General features: G+C 41.2%; 1 protein-coding gene across 1 annotated transcript in view; it reads right to left on the bottom strand.

Annotated features, from left to right (window-relative positions):
- Positions 1-23,500, bottom strand: part of ARID5B (AT-rich interaction domain 5B) — a 239,555-nt gene that overhangs the window by 7,205 nt on the left and 208,850 nt on the right. The window contains 2 exon segments of the mRNA XM_006147078.3: positions 1,255-1,453; positions 19,277-19,374. Of these exon segments, the coding sequence (XP_006147140.1) occupies positions 1,255-1,453; positions 19,277-19,374 (297 nt within the window).

Raw genomic sequence — 23,500 nt, 5'->3', positions numbered from 1 at the left:
CCTAAAAAACCCCGTCTCCCAAAGTGGGTGCTTTTTTTTTTTTTTTTTTTTTTTTTGGGCAGCAAGGTTTTTTATTTTTCATGTTGAAACAGAGCCCAGATCAGCCTCTGACTGGCTGTATGCTGACAGTAATGGTTTCTACCAAAGAGCTGTTGGGGGCTGTGGGTAAGCTGGGGCTTGTTTTAAAAGGTTCAGAAACTACCTGTTAATATGAGAGATAATAATGGTTTCAGAGGAACCATTTCCAAATTCCCCTATAAATAATATGTACTTAAGATATTTCTAAATTGGTCTCAACTCAAGGCTGTTGGAGCGAGTCAATTATGGGAGAGGAACATATCACTAAAGTTTTCAGGGTCCTGCTATCAGAGCACGTGGATTTCAATGCCCCTCCTCCCCACCACCACCACTTACCCTCCAAGCATGTTTTAAAGTAATACCAACGCCTAAGACTGGCTATAAAATGACCAAGAAGCCACATTCTCATAATAGAATCCTTTGGTTTCAGCAAGTTGTAGTTCTGGCTCCTTCTACAGTAGATCGAAGTCCTAGCATTTGCTCTAAGTTTTCTACAGGATGCTTGAGTCTTTCTAGGTTCTACGCTTGGTCTATTCCATTCCATACTATGTGTTGCTTTTCAGCTACTGAGCAAACCAAAAGTTTTTTTCAGGAATTGGGAAATTATCTGGAGAACTGTGAAGCTTTGTTAGTCCAGCCATGTAACCGTGCAGAGATACAGTTATGGATCCAGGGTTCTAGAAGACCTTGAGGCAGGACATGTCTCACAGAGCTTTTTCTTCCTTTCCTTTCCTTTCCTTTCCTTTCCTTTCCTTTCCTTTCCTTTCCTTTCCTTTCCTTTCCCTTTCCCTTTCCCTTCCCTTTCCTCTTCCTCTTCCCTTCCCTTTCCCTCTCTCTCTCTTCTTCCTTCCTTCCTTCCTTCCTTCCTTTCCTTCCTTCTTTCCTTCCTTCCTTTTTAATTGCCAGAGGACACATACACTTGCCAAAGAGAGACAGACAGACATAGAGAGAGGAAGTAAACATCTTCCAATGGGACATGGTCTCGCTGAAATTCCTTATCTGTTTTTCCATCCTTTTGGGATTTGGGGCATGCATGCCCCATGCACCCAGCTTATTTTATGAACCACCAAGGCCAGGATTCAAACCACAATTGGCCATGTAGGATCTGGCTCCATTTACCACTAGGCTAGGGGCCAGCCCCTCACAGAGGCATTCTTCTGGAGCATAGTGACTCACCTCTGATGCATCCTGGGGTTTCGGGGCATTCTCTTTTTCTTTCTTGCTCTTAGGCATTTCATGTTTGATGCGTTTGGTTCCTGATACTTTTGTTTTATTCTCATTATCCTGTGAATTGTTCTCCTGTTTCCGAGGTTTGATTGGAGGCAGGGGCTTATCTTCCTCTCCTTTAATAAACCTTTCATATGGTAGGATTAATCTAAAAGGAGAGCAGAAGAGATGATCAATCAGTGGAGTAATTCCAAAAGCATCAATGCAATGGGGGGTTTACTTTCTTTTTGCAATATAGGCAACTTAGTGAATGGCTTCCTCTACAATGTAATTGATGCATTTTTAGAAACTTACTTTACGGTTTAGTGATCTACTTCCTTGGTCAAAAATCAGCATGTGGTAACCTACATCCTTCTCTGCAAGACCTCCTTTTGGTTTTGTGGTTCTGTATATCCAGGATAGAGGGGTGTTCAACTACCAAAGGTTGACAACATCATCATCACTGCCCATGGCACTTGGCTAAGTACCAGCCACATCACAACAGTAATAGCAACAGTTCATTTACCATTCCACCAACAGCTATTTGTGGAGCATCTCTTGTGTGCCAGGTAGTGTTCTAGGCAATGAACTATGGCAGTAAACAAAGGATTCAAAGCCTCTGCCCTCATGAAGCTTACACTGTAGAAGGTACTAGAATGTTCCAGCTACATTGCAGAGTAATTCATGTGATCTCCAAAATAATAATGACAGAGCATTATTATTATTCCTTGTTAACAGATGAAGCAACTGGGTCTCAGAAAGGTTAAGTCATTTGCCTACGAATCACACCATTTCAAAGGTAATATTTGAACCTAGTCCTGTGCATCTCTGAAGTTTTTATTTTCATCATGTCAAAATGACCAGACACTTCAGATAAAAAGGTCAATGGAAGACAAGCACAGTCGGCCTGAGAAACAGCTGTCCTGTCCAGCAGCTCAGAGGGGGGTAGGTGCCTCCAGCACAAGGAACTCTGTTTTGGGATGCCAAGTATAAAAGGCCCTGGCAAGAAGGAAGGCAGACAGATCACTCAAGCCACAAAAACCAGAGGGCTGAAAAATTCAAGCATTTTAATTATATAACTTTTTTAACAAAGTACATAAAATTGCTCTAAAAAGAGAAACATCAAACAGCTCTAGTTTTAATCTGTTTTCCCTTTGCGACGTAGCTCTTGATCTAAAAGGGAAAAATAGCTGATGTAATTAAAAGGGATGGATTGCATTACAATCTCAGTTTCAACTTCAGTGATTAAAGTTTTTATAATGCATTTGGTATGATTAATGACTCACTGTGGGATTAATACAAGACTCAGCCTTTAAAAATATGAACTTTAATACAGCAAACATAATTTGTTTTAAATAAGACAAGTTGACTCAATGAAGAAAATGTACTTGGCTGATAAACAACATAAATCTGTTCAAATATTGGGGATCCTAATTATTTTTTAAACCAAGACTTCCAGGCAAAAATTTCTTTGGTTTGGATATTTGTTAGCTCTCCTAAAATTAGTTTCTCACTATGCAGTTTGGATCTCAACTATTTAAACATATATGTGTATTTGGGATTGAGAGTATGTGTGTGGGGACATTTGTGATCATAATATTTCACTCTCCAATAAAATGCCAACTAAACTGTTGTAAAATCAAATCCCAGTTCCTAGCACATTAGAAAATAAATTCATTTACTGAGCATGCTCGGACAGGGTATGCGTAAGTAGGCGTGAATAATACTTTCGAGCCCTACATCTGGCAGTGGGCCAGCCATGAAGATCAACATGACCCATGGGGAATAGTGATCTTCAGATCCCATTACAAACTGAGTTTAAACATGTTACAGCTGCTAAAACTGGAAACTGCTCTCTCTATGCAGACTTACTAAAATAATATATGGCTGCCAAATACCTGCTTCCCACTGTAATATTACAGCTAATGTTTATATAATAAAAAGCATAACTAAGCAGAAGAGAGAAAAAAAGCAATCTTGTTCATACTTGAATTGATTCAGTCTCATCTGTAAAGCCCCCAATGTCCGTCCCCCAACCCCGACTCCTTTTATCTGCATGGTTCTGTTAGGAACTTTATCGCCCTCAATTCGTATCTCAACTGCTGAAATACACACATACCCAGCAGGTTGAGAATTTTTGTCCAGGACCAAAATGCATGGAATCTTTTAAACTGGAAAAATATTTTAAATTGATATGAATAAAAACAGTTTATTGTTTGGACAGACAGGATTGTTTTACTTTTGTTTTGTTGCCATGGAAATCTCAGAAGCAGTGAAGTCTGGTGTCCCGATGGTTACCATTTGTTGGTGCCCAACCTATCCCCCAATTCCACTCTCTAGTCAACATGGGGACACCTTCAGGCACCCTCTTCACTGAGAAGAATGGCAGCATTCTCTCTGAGTGTGAGATAACTGGGTGGGAGAGACATCCAGTTGGCCCCAGCACACCCCTCACCCTGGGCTGTGATAGTCTTAGGCCAACCCATCCCTCTAGACAGGTGTTAAGGAGACTTTAATTTTCTTTTATAATTTTATAAGTTCATGAGGCAGGGTAACATTTTCATGTTTTTACTTTCTTTTCTCCCTCCTTTCACTGAATTTAGCAGCTGGCTGGTCGACAGCAGTAAAAAATACATTTCACTTTGCTGGTCAAAGGCCTAAAGCCAGAAGCAGGAAATCTGGAATTAAATGTTTCTTGTATCTGGGAAGAGGCATGACTAAGGTAAAACTGAATCCAAACATAAGCCTTGCTTGTTTCAAAGCTTCCAGAGGGGGGGGAAGAGAGACAGAGAGAGAGAGAGAGAGAGAGAGATGTGTGTGGACTGTTGTGTAAAGGTCAATTGAGTATTTTTTTTTGCCCTTCTAAATCATTGAAAGATAATTATAGTGGCTCAGGGAAAAAAGGCTCCCAAAATAAAACAAGAAAGGCAGCAACTAAAAGGAAGCAGTAGAACCACGACCAGCCGAGCTCTGAAGAACAGGGCTTGGTCTCACAGAGTACACAAACAATCGCTGGTTCATATAAGTGATTTCCGTTTGGTGCAATATTCACTGAATGTTTTTTCAGTTATCCTGTCACGGTACAACACAATTACCCCACAGGATATGATCTTATCATTTGATTATTAGAAGTTTCTACAGTACAAGAGAACGAAAGCTATTATAGGTTTCTGAACATTTAAACATTCAACCTACATGCGGTACATTAAAAACAGGTTAGCCAATAGAAGGTCAACATTGCCCAATTCAGGAAGCTGAAGAGGTTGGTATTCTATAAAGAATTCAATATAACACAACATGCTTGCACCTTGCAAATGATTATTCCTCAAATATTTGTAGTACAACAAAGATTTAATCAGTTTCTAAACTCTACAGATAAAAGCAAAAATGCATCCCAGCCCCTGAGAATTCATTACACAGGAGGAATATTTTCAATAGGCTACAACTCTCAGAATGCAGGCTGGGTTTGGGTGGGTGGAAATAATGGGAAAGAGAAGCAATATATTCATTAGAAAATCCAAGAGATTTTTTTTTTCTCCTCCTGATCTACATATAGTCTGAGGATTGAAAGCTAGGCCGATAAATGGGTCTTTATTATTATCCAGATTTCACATTTCAGATTAGCAAAATGCTTATTTACGATGTCATTAATGGATCTGAAATAGGTAAGCCATCACGTATTAAAAAATAACATCTTTCCATAGGCATAAGATTTGTAGCAGCATGAGATTTTATTTTTCCCTAGGAATAATACAAGAATAACATTTTCCACCCCAAAGCAGAAACAGTAGGGGAGCCTTTTCCTATCACGGAGATTCTTATTAAATTCAGTCACTGTGAAAAGCAAGATTTTTTTTCTCTTTCTCATTTTTCTTGTTCTTCTTATTTTATTTTTTAATAAAGATGACTTGAAATCAACCCAAGTTAAAATTAACAAATCAATGGCATTATAACCTTGATTTATTAGCATCTGAGGCACTAAATTATCATCATACAAGAAATTGCTGGTTTGAAAAGATTTCAGCTTTGCTAAATCTCAAGTTAAATAATGGTGCTTGGTATACTAGGTTTTTAGATCTGCCTCATCTGATATTATGAAAAATTCAATACATTTCTCTACAGCAGAAGTCAAGGGTCAGCAAATCTATTACTGTAATGTAAGTAATCTGGCAACCTGCCAATTCTTTCTCCCTTTTATTATTTTTTTAAACACCAGGCAGATAATATTATATTTACAAAGTCTAAAATCCTCCAGGGCCTTGCCTCTCTTTCTCAGCAAAATGCAGCAGCCTCACATTAGAGAAATGTGTATCATGCATGTCCTCATCATTAGCATTTCATACAAAAGAAGAAAGACTCTTTATCTTTATTAGGCAACATTCCCCTCCCTTCCTCATAAGCAGACGAAAAATAATGTCAAATCTCATCTGAACGAGTAACCACTAATGTCTCCTGTATTGATTAATGCTTGTATGGAATGACTGAACTTTTGGGCCAAAACATTTAGCAAACAGCGCTTAAGAGGAGAAATGAGAATCCATCTATTTATAGAGCTCTGAAAAATGATATTATAATAATGTCTGGAATTGATTCAATCCAGAGAGTGGGGGAAAGAAATAGGAAATCTTTAGGGTTATATTTGAATCTCAAACTGGATACTTCATAGGGACTTTTATGGTATCAAACCAATGACAAAAATTGCAGGCCTGAAAATTTGCTGGTGTCCTTGGAGAAGAATATTTTAGGGGGAGAAGCAAATAAAGTTGGTGTGCACATCAGGTCAAAAATGCCGTGACTATTCTTATACTATTAGGTTTTTTGTAGTGGTAGAACAGAAATGACATATTGGTTCCACTGGGCCTTCAGACCTGATCTGATCCCAAATGGAGTCATTACACCTCTGAAGTGATTCCAGAGTTGATAAATTCTAAGGCTTGGCCAGACATTTCCCGTCGCAGCCAGAAATTGAAAATCTAACTTCACTGCGAAGTGTGGGAAGCAATCTTTTACCAAATATGGAACCGATAGCATGTGTATTTCTCCTTTCTGAAGATCAAGTACACACACTTGTTAAAGTTCCAACAGGTATAAAAGGTTTCTAATCTCACATAATGATTACCTCTTGAGGTGTCAGACCATTACTACAAAAATGGCAGAAGCACTAACGGGATGGGAGGAGTGTTGTTATCAGCTGAAGATATTTTGATCAACTGGACTGGGGAGAAATGCTCACATATCGAAATGTTCACTTTAAAATAATAAATAAAAAAAAATGGCAGAAGAGCATTTGGGGGCTAGGGAACCAACCCAAAAGCCAAATATTACCAATGTGCTACCTAAATGTACAGGGGCGTTCCTCAGTGGGACGACACTCAGTGACCACGACAGCAACTGTGCTGCTTTGTTCCTGCTCTTTTAAAAGCTAAGCTCCATCTGAGAAAGATATGGGCTTCCATCAAAGATCTCCTACATTATATGGTATGAATTTCAATGGAAAGGAAACAAGTGTGCAGTGTGAAGAGCCAAGTATCCGTAACCCAGAGCTAAGGTCAAGGCTTCCAGTGTCACCTCCCAACAGATGAGGATGTGAACAGAGAGTCTGGACCACCAAACCATAATACATTGAGCCGTGCTGACTGATGTGGGAGTCTTTGGTTAGACCCACCTGAGCCAAGGGGACAATGGGAGAGTACAACATGGATTCTGCGTGAAAGCACAGCCAAGGGTAAACGACTACACTCTTTAAAAAAGGAAGTAGGTATTAGTAGCATCATCGATATTCTATGCTAAAACAGCTGGAAGGTATGAGTTATATTAACAAGAAAACATGACCAGAAATGTTCTCTTTCTGGTCAGCTGGTCTCCTCACCAGGGGCTTCATTATATACTAGAAGGGCAGCAGAAGATGGACAAGAAAATATTTGGAGTCTTTAATACTCTCCCTTTGCCCCTGAAAGTGGTAGGAGAGTTGTTTCTTAGGCCCACTGATAATTCTGACCTCCCTCCATGGTCTGGAGTGTCTGTGACCCCAAGTGAAGAGGAGAAAAGGAACACAGCGCTGGGACCCAGTGAGAAGGGACTGGCTTTCGTAAAGTTGTATGGGGAGCAATGGGAACCTCAAGGATGATGAGTCCTTTGAACTAGAGTTACATGGATGTCAGGGGACTGGGTAAAAGGCAGGGGGACGGTGGAGAGAGAAATAGTGGAGAGAAAAACTTTAGGTTGTTATATATTGATTAAGCATTATAAAAATAGCCACCATAAAAAAAATGTAGCCGCCAAGTATTAAGTTCCTGTTAAAATTAGGCACTTTGCAGGTAAACCATTACAACAAGAAACATTTCATAATTATATTATCTTTATTTTATGGATGACAAAACTGGAGCTCAGAGATGGATGATGAAGTGACTAATCAATGTCACACAGCTATTAAGTGCCAGACTTTGAGTTCTAACACAGATCTGCCTGCCCCAGCTAGTCCGAGCTGCCTTAGTCTCAGTAAGGTAGCTGTGCATCTTGGTGTACTGTCTGAGAGATACCTGTGTAGGTGAGGTAATGAAATAATCACTCCTGCCTAGGGTAAGGGAATTCCAGGTCCCTAACAAGCTTGAATTACCTAAACAACCAGTGGGAGAATTCTCAGAGAAAACAGACCCAAAGAACACATATGCAGCCATTCCACAAAGTATCAACCCACTATACCAGAAGAAGCCCTGTGGCTTGGTACTAGGCATGTTATTTCTCTTATAATATGCCAAAATAAAACCATGCCACAGCTCTTCAAAAGGAGACAACTCTAGCTGGCTCCTTGGGGCTTTGTTTCTATGATGCTTCCTTACCCCCCCCCCTTTTTATGGCCAGTGGGTGTGTGCACTTGCCAGGGAGAAACAGAGAAAGAGAGAGAGAGAGAGAGAGAGAGAGAGAGAGAGAGAAAGCATCCTTCAATGAAGAATGATCATGCCACACTCCTTTCTCCATCCCATCAGAATTTGGGGCATGCACATACATGAGCTTGAAATATTTTTCAAACTACTTGGGTTGGGCCTCAAACTAGGGTTGACCAGGTAGGATCCAGTTTTTTATCCATAGCATTTAACTACTATACCATGGGGCTAGCCAGCCACTTAAAAAAAAAAAAAAAGTGTCAGGATTGATGTTATTTTATGTCTACACAATAACACACTGAACAACACCAGAATGGATTTAAAGAAGGCTGACTTTATACTTTAGGGATTGAAATACGTGCTTACAACAGACAGCACAAACCATAAAAGGCACCGTGCCCTCCACAATGCCAGTCAGCAAAGACGGCAGCCATTACTCCTCAATGAAGGAAACAGATCCATTTCCAGGGCAAGTGAACATTACTTCAAGAACAATAAACAAACATAACTCCAGTGTGTTCAGTGAGATCACTCCCTAACAATGACAGCAGTCTATGCCCATACCTAAAAACAGGCAAACAGCTATTGCCTTGAAGTTTCACGCCTTTAGATACCACTGGCTCCAGAGCTTCTGAAGTGTTCAGCCATTTCCCAGGGCATTTATTATTTTGGTGAAACTTTGTAATAACTTGTACAAAAACAAAATGTTCCAAGAGGTTTTTCAGTGGAAGAGTTAAGGATATATTTTAATGGTAAACAATTACATTCTTCTGTCATCTGATACTTTTTTCCTCCCCTTTCGTTTTTGGAAACATGCTTTCTGAATTTTCAATAGTTCCTTTGTGAAGGCATCTGTTACTCACATAATTGAAAAGATGTTTGTGCAGTGGCATGCTTGAAAGTACAGTTATTTAATCTTAATGATAAAGCCCCGAGGACAGAAAATCATAAGTAGAAACCTCTTGTTATTTATCAAAAAGAAAAGGGGCTAGGACACCTAATCTATTTTCAAATTTAAATTCAAGCTTGATGAGAACTATCAATAAAATATGGTACCTGTGAATTTTTTTAAATACTGTAGTTAGGTTCAAAGGGAGAGAGGAGGTAGGGTGAAAACAAAAATGAGACAATAAAGAAGCTTGACAAAGAAAAACTGCTGTTTGGCAAGCTATTTTTTGGGTCAAACAAAGAACTCGCTGTAGTTTACAGCATGACATACACACTTGATTAGTTTGTGCCTGAGGGTGTTTTTACACTCAACAGTATAAACTCCAACTTCTATTAATTACAACTTACATTTAGAGGCAAATTTAAGAATTTTTAAATAGAGATTTTTTTCAAAGGCTGTTGTTTATTTATTTTTTTAAAAAAAACAGAAACCAGTTTTTCTACTCCAGGGTCTGGCTGGAGTTTTGTTTTCCTTTTTAAAAGTTTCCTGAAATATTCAGACTTTGGAAAGTTATCTGAGCATTTTAGACATGCTGAGAGTGTGAGGCTCTTGTGTGTAAAATGACCTGATTGTCTTTTGGAAAGAAATTTTTTACAGATGATAAGAAAAACACTAAGCTTACTTCCACCCAATTCAAGTTTCTTGTGAGAGCACGCTTGTTAGGGTGTAGACAGAGAGCAGCTGCCCTGCCTCAGTCTGCCTAACTCTGTGCGATTTGTATTGATTTCTCGGCCTCCCCGTGAGGGCTAGGTGGCCTGCCATGAGTTTGGGGAAAACGGAGATGAGATCAGTGGCAGTGGGGTAGAGGTAGATCAACAGAGTGGCCACTGGCCAGAACTCCCCCAAATGAATCAGGACATGTAAGTTTATAGACTAGACAACCCCACTGCGGGGAAGGATGGGCATGGCCTACTCGTTTAACCTCAGGGCAAGAGAGTTAACAGGCATTGTGAGGATAGCGTAGTATCTGCTGTTGGTGTACCTGATTGGGAAATTCAGCCCTAGAAATCTCTTGACAGCCCTTCCCACCAAATCATTCCCTATCTCTCTACACATGTTTTCTAGATGGAACTGCCCTTTTTGATTGGATTTAGTTTACCGAATAGTTCATTCAACCCCTATTTCCTGAGTTCCTACCATATTCACAATGCTGTATTGGGTGCCCAGGGGAAGTTTACCAAAGGCAATCTCACATGGCCCCTCCCCTCAAAAAGTAGTTTCTTTTAAAAATGTTAGTGTGTACACATGAGAGAGAGAGAGAGAGAGAGAGATTGAGAAAGAACCCTTGACAAGGTCTTGTCATACTATGATCCCCTTTACCCAGGCCTCTAGCTCCTTAGAATCCCGGGTGCCCACATGTGCCCAGCATGTTTTCAACCCAACCCACCATGGACCAAACTCCACGGTCAGCCACATGGCTTCCAGTCTTGCAGGGCACTTGCTCTACTGCTGTCCCAAAGCAGCTGGGCCCCGAAATAGTATAACTGTTCCTGGATGCTACAAGTGAACTACTTTAGGCATCACATGATGATCTAGCCTAAGGTCTAACCTGACTGCTTTGAGATTCAGTTTGAATTCTAGATCCTCCAGGAAGATGGGTCGTTCCAGTAAGAAATTCTCTCCTCCTTTGTTGGTCTCTGTTGAACTTCTTACTTGTACCCACTATGGACCTGCTTTTTTTATAGCCTTAAAGATGGAACTCTCTTCCATGTGTGTATGGCCTGAGTCAGGTCTTCTGAAAAGTTCAGATAAACTAAGGATCTCAGCACCTGCCAGTTCTAATGACTGGGTAGTGGTTACCTGAGCGTGGCATACTGAGCAGGATTCCGAGGCTGGCCGTGGGCTCACAGGAGAGGCTTTGTGTTCTCCAAGGCCTGAATGTTGGCAGGACAGACATCTCATTGCTGGCTGGCCCGTTTCTAAACTCTTTGGTTCCTATGTATCACTACCACTGAGAGTGATTTGCAAATGGCAGATGTTAGAAAAGCACTGATTGGCCCATGGAGGCAGCAACCAAGCACAAAGGCAGTTCGTTGCATGGCAAATCTATCCTACCCAAGAAGCAACAGGCCACTAGGGAAGGGCATCCTACCAATCTCAGATGGACCTTAGGCTGCCCGGACAGACTCTACCTACATCCCGAGAAGTCCTGTCTGCCACATCTGGAGTAGCTTAGGGTATTCTGAGCGACACAACTGAAGGCATCTACATGAGAGCAAGCCAAGCTGGTAAAGGTCCATAAATTGTGCTCAGAGGGTTGGTTGAGTGGGATAGGAAGACTTGAAGGGAGAGTGGAGTTTTTCCAGGCATCTGGAAGGAGCATAGGCAACATGTCTGCCCTGAAGAAAAAGGTAAAGTCAGTGGGAGGACATGATAGACTTCTTGCTTAGCACAAGGAAAAGTGCTGACAGGCAGAAAGTGTCTTCCACAGCAAGCTCCCCCCAGCCCTCTCACTGCAGGGTGCTTCAGCAGAGCCTGGACAGAGCTTTTTGTATCAAGTACAGTTTAGTCCTCTCAGATCTTGGCAGCCTGTAGGCTATATTTTGCCCACAGGCATGTTCGGTTTAGCTTACGTAAAATATTACGTAAAATATTTTCAGAAATACTGTAGCCAACATTTGTAACATAGGTGATTTCACAAAGAAATTATCTGGAAAACACAGGTGATCAGAGAGCACACAGACTGGATCCACCTACGACACAAGGTCAGCAGAGCCTCTGGGTCTCTCTGGCCTGAGCTGTGCTGCAGTTTCCACTCTCCCACCTCACTCCCTGCGCTCAGCTAAACTGCGGCCCCCTATAAACGGCTGAGCCTATGACTGTGGTGTAGAGAGGTGCTTCCCCAATGACCCGAGTGAAGGGCTAGTTTTCTAAATTTCTCATCTACTGCCCACTGATACTTTCTTAATTACCCCAAGAATAAATACCTAGAGGGGCCAGGTGGTGGTACAGTGGTAATGCAACCAAACTCACATGGGGAAGGTCCTAGGTTCACATCTGTGAGCACATGGGGCATGTGTGCATGCCTGCAATTCTGGCTAGCTAGGACTTGGGGTGAATTGTGGCAAGAAGACCCTTTTGGGGGTACCTCTTCGCTCCCTCAGAAGAAATAGATAAACTTAAAAAATGAATTACTGGGATCAGCAGATGGCATTATAGTTATGTTGTTGGACTCCCACGTAGTCAACTGTGGTTTGAGTCCCGAGCTCTGTGGCTCCGGGTGTGTATGTGTGTGTGCCCAAAATCCCGAGAGGAGAGTGGAGGAGAAGAGATTGCAGCGTGGCCATCCCCCTGGGGGATGATTTCTTGCTTTCTGTCTATCTTTCTCTATGTCTCCGGCAAGTGCATGCATGCTATAGCAAAATTCTCTCTAAAAAAAAAAAAAAAATTACTAGAAAATGAAATTTTAAAAGAGGCATGCAAAATATAAGCCCCATTTTTAAATTAGATTCAACAGACATAAAATTATTTTGGCAAATTTCAACCTAAGTATATCACAGCAATGCTTATTCACAACTGCTGTGCTTAGCTCATTATGGGCTAGTAGCAAACAGTTCACAGATGGGTCAGGAATGCTCATTTGAGTAGCACTAGCTGAGGGACCTCTCAAATACACAATTCTGAGATCCTGCCTGTGACTTTCTGAATTGTATATTTATTAGCTTCAAGGATGTAAAAATGAGCAAGGAAAAACACATGAAATGATGTCCTAGACACGAACAGAAATGTAACTTGCCTTACTTTCCCTTGGCCATTTTCCAAGGTATGAGCAGCTGAGTTCTTTAGAAATGGGTATATTATAATTTTGGTTTTGGTCTTTATCTTTTTTTTTTTTTTTTTTTTTGCTTTGAGTAAACATACTCACTGGAGAGAGACCAAGAGTGAAAGAGAGGGAAAGTGAGAAAAGCACCCCGGTGGGGGGACCACACCACAGTCCCTTCTCTATTCTCCTCGGAACCCCGGTGAGGGGACCACACCACAGGCCCTTCTCTATTCTCCTCTTGGGATTGTGGGCAGGAGCACACATGTGCCCAGAATTTTTTTTTTTTGAGAGATTTTCACTGTAGGGCGCGTGCGCTCGCCAGACAGAGAGAGACATAGAGACAGAAAGCGAGAAATCACCCCCTGGGGGGATGGTCACGCCGCAATCCCTTCTCCTCCATTCTCCTCTCGGGATCTTGGGCACGCACGCACACGCGCCCGGCGTGAGTTTTAAGCCACCGGGTCCGGGACACGAACCGCGGTCGACTACGTGGGAGTCCAGCGACATAGCCATTACGCCAACTGCTGGTTCCCTGCCCAGCATATTTTTCAAGGCAGGGTCTGTGAGTCAACCACACAGTTGGCCAGGTGGGATCCAACTTCCTTAATCACCATGTAAACGGCTGGTCTTAGTTTATGTTTTTAAAGTTTCTTTCTTTCTTCCACGAGTAAGAAAGAGAGAATGAGAAAGCACTCTCATCAAGGTACCTATGCAAAATCTATCCCCAGTCTTGGCCAGGCAGGCGCATGCCCAGTAACTCAGGGAGGTTTCTAGATGTGAACCCAGAACCAGATGTGCCTCTCAGAGCACTGAATTCCACCGCTATGCCATGATCAAGCCTCAATGGTCTTTATCCTAAAACACATGCTTATCTTGCTCAGAACATGAAGCCTCCCACACCTTGCCTCCCATAGTCAGAGAAAAAAGGCAAAGGCTTGAACTATCACTTCTTTTCTGCCCAAATGCATCTGGCTTGGGTACTGCTCCCCTCCTAAGTCACAGTGAAGAAGGAAGCTGCCTCAGCTGTGCAATAGGGCAGTCTTGTCTAAGGATTGCTTATGGGAAAAGCAAAAGGTTAGCATTTGAAACTGGGCCTTACATATACGAGAAGATGAAGTGTAATTGCTCATTTCCTTCACCATAAATACATTTGTTTACAATTTGGATTTTCTAAACACACAAAAAAAGCAGATCATAAAGTATTTTTGCCTTAATGCTCCCGGTTAAAATCCCTAATAACAACTTCATGTGATCCCCAGAAACAGACCATGTAATTTATTCAGGAAAATGAAAACCAGTAATCTGGTATTCTGTGTAAAGATTGTTTTCCCTTACATGTACTTTAAAAAAATTTTTTTAAAGAAATGTGTATGTGAAAACAAAACCTTAAAATAAATTACAACTCCAAAAAAACGAAGCTAAGACAGCTTCATGAAAGTGGCCATTTCCCTTTTTTGTTCCTTTACAGATAAAAGAAAGTGATTTGGGGCACCTTAAGCAACAAGTTGGACAGGAATGAGAATGTTCCACTTAGAAGGGTCCTGCCCAGGAGAAGGTAAGGCCTTTCTGTTTGCCTTATAATCTATAATAACTTTATCAACAAATACTGAACCAAGTGTCCAGAATAACCACATAAGCGTTGCTGAGTTTAAGACACCTACATAGCAACAGCCTTGCGATGGGAAAACATTAATGCTTTTTATATTGGTAATCATCTGTAACACGAGCAATTAAGTACAGTACTAATGGACTATGGCCAGGAGCCTGGTACTAATATTAAAAACTGACAGAGATGAATAGCTTTGGAAGCAAAACCAGGCTGACAAAGACATTTTTATGAAGTGCTTGGACCTATTTGATTTAAACCAATCAGAGGCAAGTTTGGACGAGTCAGGCCTTCAGCGACAATGATGCATTCAAGGCATTGTACCGTTTCTGCTATGCCTTAAATAAAAACACCATTGATTCTTTGCAACAACCCACGCTGTTATTATTACACTCATTAATAAACCAAAAGTGCCCAACTAATACACAAGTAACATTTACGGAGGAGCTGGCTACTTTTTTCTTGTAAAATGAAAACATTTACTGGAAACACGAACCACAGTGCATGAAAAATAAATCAGTGGATAATGCAGAGTAAATCATTCAAGTCTTCATCTTCTAGGAGAGCAAAGCTGGCAGTAGGGAAATAGGAAAAAGAGCAAGAGTCTGTGTGTGAGAGTGAAAAGGACAGACCAGATAAACCGGCAGCCTGGTAGGGACTGTGACTATTCTAATCTGGTCTGGAAGGCTTTAAAAATCTCCAAGGGCAGGCCAGCTCTGTGGCCTAGTGGTTTAGGCAGCTGGATCCCACATGGCCAACTCCAGTTTGAGTTTCAGACCTGGTAGCTTTAGAAACACAGCGGACATGCCCCAAATCCTAAATGAGGGAGGGATAGACAAAAGGGATTGCAGTACGATCATGCCTTATAAGGGATGTTTTTCTCCCTCTCCCTGTCTGTCTCTCTGGCAAGCACATTTGCCCTCCAGTGAAAAAACAAAAAAAAAAGAAAAGAAAAAAAAATCTCCAAGGACATTACTAGACAAGAGATTTGTCCATAATCCTGACCAATATGGTCATCTCTGCTAATATATATTTGGGTAGCCTATGACTAGAAGAATTATTAAATCCACCATAACCACAGTTTTAGCCAAGAGCTTCAGCCTCTTCTATGACTCTGGACAGGTCTGAGTGTCTTCCACCCTTCTCTGGTAGAACCAATTAAAGTGAAAAAGGCTAGAGTGGGATCCTCAGCCTTCTGTCCCCACTACAACACAGGATGGACGAATCCTTTATGATCATAACTGGTTCAAAGAAGTGAGAGTGGAATTACCATGAATACAATCAGTTTTTGTTTTGGGTAAAAAAATAACATTTGTGATCTTCAAATGTTGGTACTTAGCTATTGTTTAGTTACTAATTGTTCATGACATCCCTTGAACCTGAAACAATGTGAGAGGGGACGAGATAGCAGAAGGAAATTCCAAGGAAATGTTAAAGGCCTTGTTGATTGCCCTGGCGCTGTGTGCTCTAGTGTGGCTTGTAGGCTCTGCACTGCCATTGTTGGGGTATTCACACGTGAGGCAGTGTCTCTGTGCTGGGGTTTCCACTTGGCAAATAGACTACTGTCTCTCAACTCCAAATCCACCCTCTGGACTCTCCTTGGTGACGCTAGACTGGATTCTAAATTATATGTGCTATTTGCTAACCATCTTCCTAGTGGGGTTCTGCAAATAGGGGGTGCAGGGAAGCAGTTCAAATCAGTGTTAACCCAACAGTTACTTAGCAGCTGGTTCCAGCCACTATTTCTTTCAACAATTTTGAATAATTTTGATGAATTTCTTCCAAGGTCTAGTGGCAGCCAGGGAGGGCCATCTTCTCAGACCTAGGCCCAGCTCCCAGCTCTTCTTCTGACCTCCTGAAGTACTAGAGCTGGATGGAGACTCCCTTCCCAGGGATCTGCACTCCAACTCTGTGAGGAAAACTCCCCAAACTTCTGAGTGGTGGTACCCCAACTGATCCTCTCTAGTCTCTCAGCCTTTGGAACCTACAGTTACTGCCGCTGTGTCAACTTAGTGCTTCACACCAACTTCTGTTCAAGCAGTTCCCCATAGTAAATGCTCTGTTGAATACTAAATGTTGCTTCCATTTCCTTACTAAGATGCTGACAAACAAATTTTAGGTTTGAAAAAGTGACATAGCTCTTCAAAATTTTAATCCAGCAGGAGGCCAAACTTTTGTTAAATAACCAATCTGTTCCCAAGAATGAGAATATGAGCATATGTGTATATCCTTGATTTGATTGGTACACACTGTCTGCATGCTTTGAAAAACCCCACTGTATACTTCACAGACCTGTACATTGACTATAAGTAAACTAAATAATAAAAATTTAAAAAGAGAGGAGACAAAAGAAATTAATTTTAAAAACCTTTGGGGGCTAGTAGCGGTGGCACAGTGGTAGCACAATGCTTTGTGATGCTGGACCCAAGTGACAAGGTCCTGGGTTTGCATCAGGAGGTCTCCCCAGCTACACCAGGTATGTGAGCCCGTAATCTAGGCCAGCTGGGGCTGAGGATGGACACAGCCTGAACACCCAGTTGGTGGCCTGTCTCTCCTTCTCTGCCCACCCCATGTCTACCTTTCTCATAAAAGAAATAAAATAAGCTTTTAGAAAATCCTTACTCTTGACTCTTTGTTGCAAAATCTTGTGGCATCTCTATTAGAATCATTGAGTTTCTAATAGACTGATGGAAGGCTTTTGGGAATCTGCTACTCCAGAAAGAGGTAAATCACAAGACAAAGTACCCAACCTTTAAAAGAATGTATCTCACCATTGCATTTAACACCACAGCTATTATTATTCTTCACACAACTGGTTGAATAAACACGCACACAAAATTCTATTGGGTTCCATCTTCCTCTCCATCCCAAACTTTATTTTTTCACCATGTAATTTGCTTTTGTAATTCATTTGGTTAATGGTTCCATTCTGTAACTAAAGGAGCTAGAAATAGCCAAGATGTGCTTTTTTCCTTTTTCATCTTTTTTCAAGTTTTAATTGCTATCTGGCTGGTCCTCTAAATTTGATGGTTTAGGTATAGGAGATATTTGCCTATGGCAGAAAGGGAAGCTTGCTTTTAGAATCGAAGCTATCTGAAGTTGGAGGAGACACTGTTTCTAATAAAAAGGTTCTGATTGAAGCCTTGACTCGGAAGTCAAAAACATGCAGACATATGCTTAGATGCTATTTACAGAACATTCACCTGATATAGCAATGCTATTTTGCACTAAGATATCAATGGTAGACCTTTAATGTACTGAGATGGGTGGGTTTCTATATTAAATACTGAGAGGAAATAACACTACATTTAAACATTTATGTATTGAAAAACAGTGCGATCCAGAGTAATAAACTGAATGTCTATTATCAATTTTTTTAAAAAATTCTTCTGTATTGAAGTACTACCAAGTAAGGTAATCTCTTGGGAACACTTTGTGGCAATTTTTCATGAGGTACTAAGCCCAACTCAGTTTACTCTGATTAGTCCTAGGAAAACATTCTAAATTGTGTTGGTTGGCCACACTAAAAAGAGGCCCTGAGTTAAATGCACTAGAGAGAAAAGAAAAATGACTAAGAATCGATGTGCTAAATGGCATTACCTGAGGACACATGTTGCTATGGTGCGAATGTGTCTCTTCAAAATTCGTGTGACACAATTTGGTTGTGATGGGATTAAGAGGATGAAAATTTAATCGAACTATGGGATTAAAAGGTGAGGTCTTTGGTAATTGATTGGGATTAAGGTCATGTGGACAAGAATCCCAGGATTACATCACAACCAAAATTTGTCACACGAAATGTTTTTGTTACAGGCATTGCAACATACTAACATACACATATACAGGACTCAAAGAGAGAAGAACCACCAGCAAACTTAGCAATTATCTTTATCCTCCAAACCTGCAAGCAAACTGGTCTGTTTGCTCTTGGCTTTATTCTGTGCATGACCACTATTAACACATACACACACACACACACACATACACACACACACACAATTCTGTTTATCTCCCGAGCTCTAACTTTGAAACCAGGAGATTAAGTCAGTCCATACTTCCTCAGGGAAGTGCCAGTTAGAGGGAAGCTGCTACAACCTGAAAAAGTAAGTGTGGGCCTGAAGCAGAGAGCAAAGAGAATGCACAGACTTACTAAATGATCTTCAACAGTGGGGGTAACACGGTCTCAATGCAAAGAGGAAATCCTCCTGTGGATGTAACCTTCATAGTAGGCTAATTTTGCATTACTTTTTGTTTGCATTATCATCATCTGTCTGCAATGGGCTGAAATTATTAGAAAACTAAGCCGCACAGTGCTTGGGAAGAAGGATTCCTAGGTTGAAAGCATAGTTGTAGGAGAAAAATACCAAGACAGAAATAAACAACGGCCTACCTGGTGACCATTCTCTTATTATAAGAAAATGTTTACTTTTCAATATTAATACAGTTACATGGCAACTTCATTGTCGATCTATATTTTCCAGAAATGGAAGGTTCTCACAGTAAGTGAATCTGCAGAGTGACGTATTGGGTAATCTATGCTGGGGGTGGGGGCATTGTCAGACAGGTGGTCACTGGACAAAACCAAACTAAAAGAACATCTAATTTTAGCTCCTGTAACCAGAGAAAACCATGATCCCTAAAAATCACAAGGTGGTATGCAAAGTAAAATGCCAGAGGGATAATCGCTGTTTCCTGAAAGGACCTTTAGACTCTGTCTTATCCTTGACCAGAAGCTTCTTCCAATTAGCAGACTTAATCAAGCGAAGGCTTTCCAAGAAAGGGTTTCTTACCTCTCATAATGTCTGCGGGTACAAGTGGCGGCGCTGGTGCTCCCAGGATTACCGCCTAATTCATCATAAATATGTTTCCACTGACGGCGGGCTGTTATCTGAAAAAATGGCAATGGGAAATTCAATCTTGCAGCATAAGAGATTCACAGTGCCAGGCTTCAATACATATGCAACAGTCAGAAGAGAACAGTCTGTTCTGGAAACCCAGAAACAGAGAAGTCCAAATGAGTATATGGGGAGACATGGTTTGATAGTGAGATCTCACTTTCAGCACTTTTCTTTACAACAAAAATGGAATTGAACATTTGGCTCTATATGTTGTCACCCTTGGTGCATTTACAAGTAAAGCATCTCTCTGGATATGCATCTAGCTATTTGCCCCCAAGGTCCCCAACTCATATCCTGTTTCTTGACATGATTAAAACATCAAAATCAGAGCTTAGCTAAACCATGGCTTAGTTCAGTTTAAGGGAATTCAAGTTAACATTGGGTGCTGGAGTTGGGTAGAAATGAGCAGCTGAGTTTGAGATAAAAAGACACTTTTCACCAAGCTTTGTTTGTTTGGTTTTTGTCTCTTACAATTTTTAAACCTTGTGATGTGTTTTCTACTTGAAAAACTACATAAAATGACTACATACACTAATGAAAATGATCAAATGGGTTGTGGAGTGTACAGTTATCTCAGGCTGTATTTGTATGCCCGTTTCTCTAACCACGAAAACAAAAATCTGAAGCTATGTATGTCACAAGCTGTTTATTTTTATTCACTTGGGTCAAGAAAATGGGATATTGATCAAATCCTATGAAAACCACCATATTCCAAAGTTAAAATACTCTCTATGTATATCATTGAGTTAAGTGAATAAAAACAAACAGCTTGCAATACAAGGAACTGCACACTATGGCTCTCTTTTCTTTTTTTTTTTCTTTAATTTTTGTACATAAATGAAGATTTTACAAAATAACAGATGCAAGATCTGGCAAATGATTAATTTGGGGAAACCGCATCATTTACTATAAGCAAGCAAGTCTGGTGTTTCTTTGGAACTGGGATGACAGGACAAGTTCTGAGGTTCTGGTGAAGGTTTCTGAACAGGGTTACGGGAAAACTCTGTTATTGGAATGTGCAGGCAACAGGCTGGGGCAAAGGTGCCAGTGGCATTTAATACGATCGGAGCAGGAGGCGTCTGCTGAAAAATACCTGCAGAGCTGCCAACGGAGTTCACCAAGGGATTAATGGCAACAATCAGGGGAAAAAACAAAATCCCAATTTGCAAAGGGGACCCTCTAATAGGAATGTAAGGAGAGATGTGTGGTTAAATATTATAGCGTAAATGGTAACTCCCATTTCAAATGAAAAGAGCCCCTTCATTTTCTGACCTTTTCTCAACAGGCTCAGTAGGGCCTCTAGACAATGTTAGTTTTGCATTGTTCAATTTCCCACGAGGCAGTCTTGAGCCAATTGGTTTCAACAGTGCTCATTACGCAGAACCACCTCTTAACAACTTACTAGCAGGTAGAACTGAAAAATAAAATCCTCTTTATTTAAAACCTGCTTTAGATGATAACAAATGGTTTTAAACACCTTTCGAAATGCTCAGAATATATATCGTTATTTTTTATTTGATTATAATCTACCTCCAACCTTTACATGCTACAACTTGGGCTGACCTACTGGAGGCTTATATACCAAGGAAGAAGAAAAAGGATCCCCTCCCAGGTGTCTTCGTTATTCTTTAAAGCCTTAGAATAGTGAGTCCCCTTCAAACACACCCCTGTATCCTCCTCTCTCAGATGAGGTGCATGTGTCCCAGAGAGCACAGCAAGGCCAGAAAATCACCTCGGTGTATCTCTGCAGTCACCGCAGAAGGAACCATTCCTTTCGCCATCTTTATGTCTCCTGCGTGGGCTATCTTGTGTATTTTATAAAGGAATTTTACATCTATGGTGTCATTTAATCTCCCATGGCCTGTGGGACAGGTTATAGGTATCTCACTTAGAGATGAAGGAAACGAGAGGAAGAGAGGTTGCTTGATGTGCCCTGTGACACAGCAGCAGTGGCACAGCTAGGGCTCATACAGTTGTCTCATGGTCCCAAGAGCAAACTTCTTTACCCCACGTCAAAGTAGCCTCCACACCTGAAGGATAGCCTATGCTTGTAGTAAGGGGTAACACAGAACTCCAAGAACCTTTTCCTTCACTGAAGCACACAGGACTATGAGAGTTGGAGAACTCAACCTTTAGCTTTGGGTCTTTCCTGGTAGGGAAATATAGCTAAAAGGACAGCTAAAGTCTAAGGGGAGGAGATCTGAGACTTTACCCTCTTAAAGGATAAAGTAAAACTGTGACCACTTGTGTCTCTAGTTAGAACAGAGATTCACCATGAAGTCATCGATTAGTCCCAATTATATCAGAATCCACCGACTCATTCATCCATTAATTCGCCAAAAATGTATTGACCATCTCCCATTGACTATGGGATGCAACCACAAAAAGCCAACCCAACACCCAAGAAGACTGCTTTCTAGTGGAGAATACCAAAAAGAACAAAGAAGCAAGTGGACAAATATATAAATAGAATAATGGAGAGGAAGAGAAATGCAAGGAGAGGGACCACTGCTGAGAGGGATATGTACTATGTAAAACTGACCATGTTCCCCTCCCTCAACCTACTGTCCAGACTTGGGAATGCCCTATAAACACCTGTCTACCAGGGAAATGATGACACTGCCTTAAGAATAAATACTAAACTGGGAACCAGTAGTTAGCGTAATGGCTATGTCGCTGGACTCCCACGTAGTCGACCGCGGTTCGTGTCCCGGACCCGGTGGCTTAAAACTCACGCCGGGCACGTGTGCGTGCGTGCCCAAGATCCCGAGAGGAGAATGGAGGAGAAGGGATTGCGGCGTGACCATCCCCCCTGGGGGGTGATTTCTCGCTTTCTGTCTCTATGTCTCTCTCTGTCTGCCTGGCGAGCGCACGTGCCCTACAGTGAAAATCTCTCCAAAAAAAATAAAAAAGAAAAAAAAAAAAAGAATAAATACTAAACTATCAAAGGGGGAGGGAATCAACCTCACACTAGGTTTGAGACTGTGGCCATGGGAAGCCAGCATCAAGCATCACTGCTGCTGCTGAGCTCTGAGCAGCTGGTTAAGGGTCTATTTAAGCCCCAACTGGGCGGTTCTGGTGTTTAAATACAGTTCTTACCAGTCAGGGTTCATCTGAAGTGAAGGCTGGTTTGACCTTCGAGGAAGCGATCTCTCTGTTTACCAAGCTTCCCATGGATGGCCTGGATGAATCAGGCCATTTGAAGATACTTTCCACAGGAAAGTCATAAAATAGGCTCTTCCCAACTGCTAAATGCTTTTAAGCACACAGTTTTCCTGGGCACAGAATGCTATTTTTTGTCTCCAGATGTACTTTTAATTCAAACACTGACCACGAGCTCTAGACAAAGAAATTTCTAATTCCTTCCGTTGTCCAAACCCATAATGCGTCTCAAAGCCCAGTAATGAAGGAGGAAAGGGGACGAGAACTGCTCTTGGTCCATCTTCTGGGCCTCGTGCTCCCAGGTACACTGGCCCTCTGCATTATTATGCTTTAGGTGTGCCTAATTATGCATTTATTCAGGGTTCTTATTCTTGTGTCTGCTGTCTTCTCTGGACGTGTGTTAGCTTTAAAACCCCATTGGGGTGAAACCAATGTCTACGTCCTGGTATTCAGTTCCTAACCCCATTCAGCTGGAAAATTTGAGCTAGCCATGGGACTAGTTTTATCAACTCTTTCACTAAGACTCAGACTTCCTGGTTATATTCATTTCAATTTAGCCTTCTGTTATACTAGGTTTGTGAAGATACAAAGAAGTTCTAGCTCTTTGTTTCTTAAAGAAATGGCCAACTTCATCCAAGTTATTTCTCTTGCATTACGTTTCCTCTGTTCACCTTCGAGATCCTCACTTAGATGACAGAGATTCACGATGTCACCTCCCACTCCTGTTTACCATCTAAGGACCATGCTGGGTACGAAAGCATGGAGGTAGAAGGGAAGGATGGTGGGGAGAGATCATCAACAGAAAGAGATGTGACTGCTTTCAATAATTCATTTTTAGCAGGAAGTCTAGTCCTCTGTAGTTAACCATAAAGACGAGTAATAAGCAGACTACACTCAAGTAAAATATCCCAATCTGGGTGTCTTTCGCCTTGAAGACATTTGAAAGATATTTCT

Source organism: Tupaia chinensis, unplaced genomic scaffold (assembly GCF_000334495.1).
Source record: "Tupaia chinensis unplaced genomic scaffold, TupChi_1.0 Scaffold000199_1, whole genome shotgun sequence".
Taxonomy (NCBI): Eukaryota; Metazoa; Chordata; class Mammalia; order Scandentia; family Tupaiidae; genus Tupaia; species Tupaia belangeri.
This window is presented reverse-complemented; position numbering and strand designations above follow the sequence as displayed.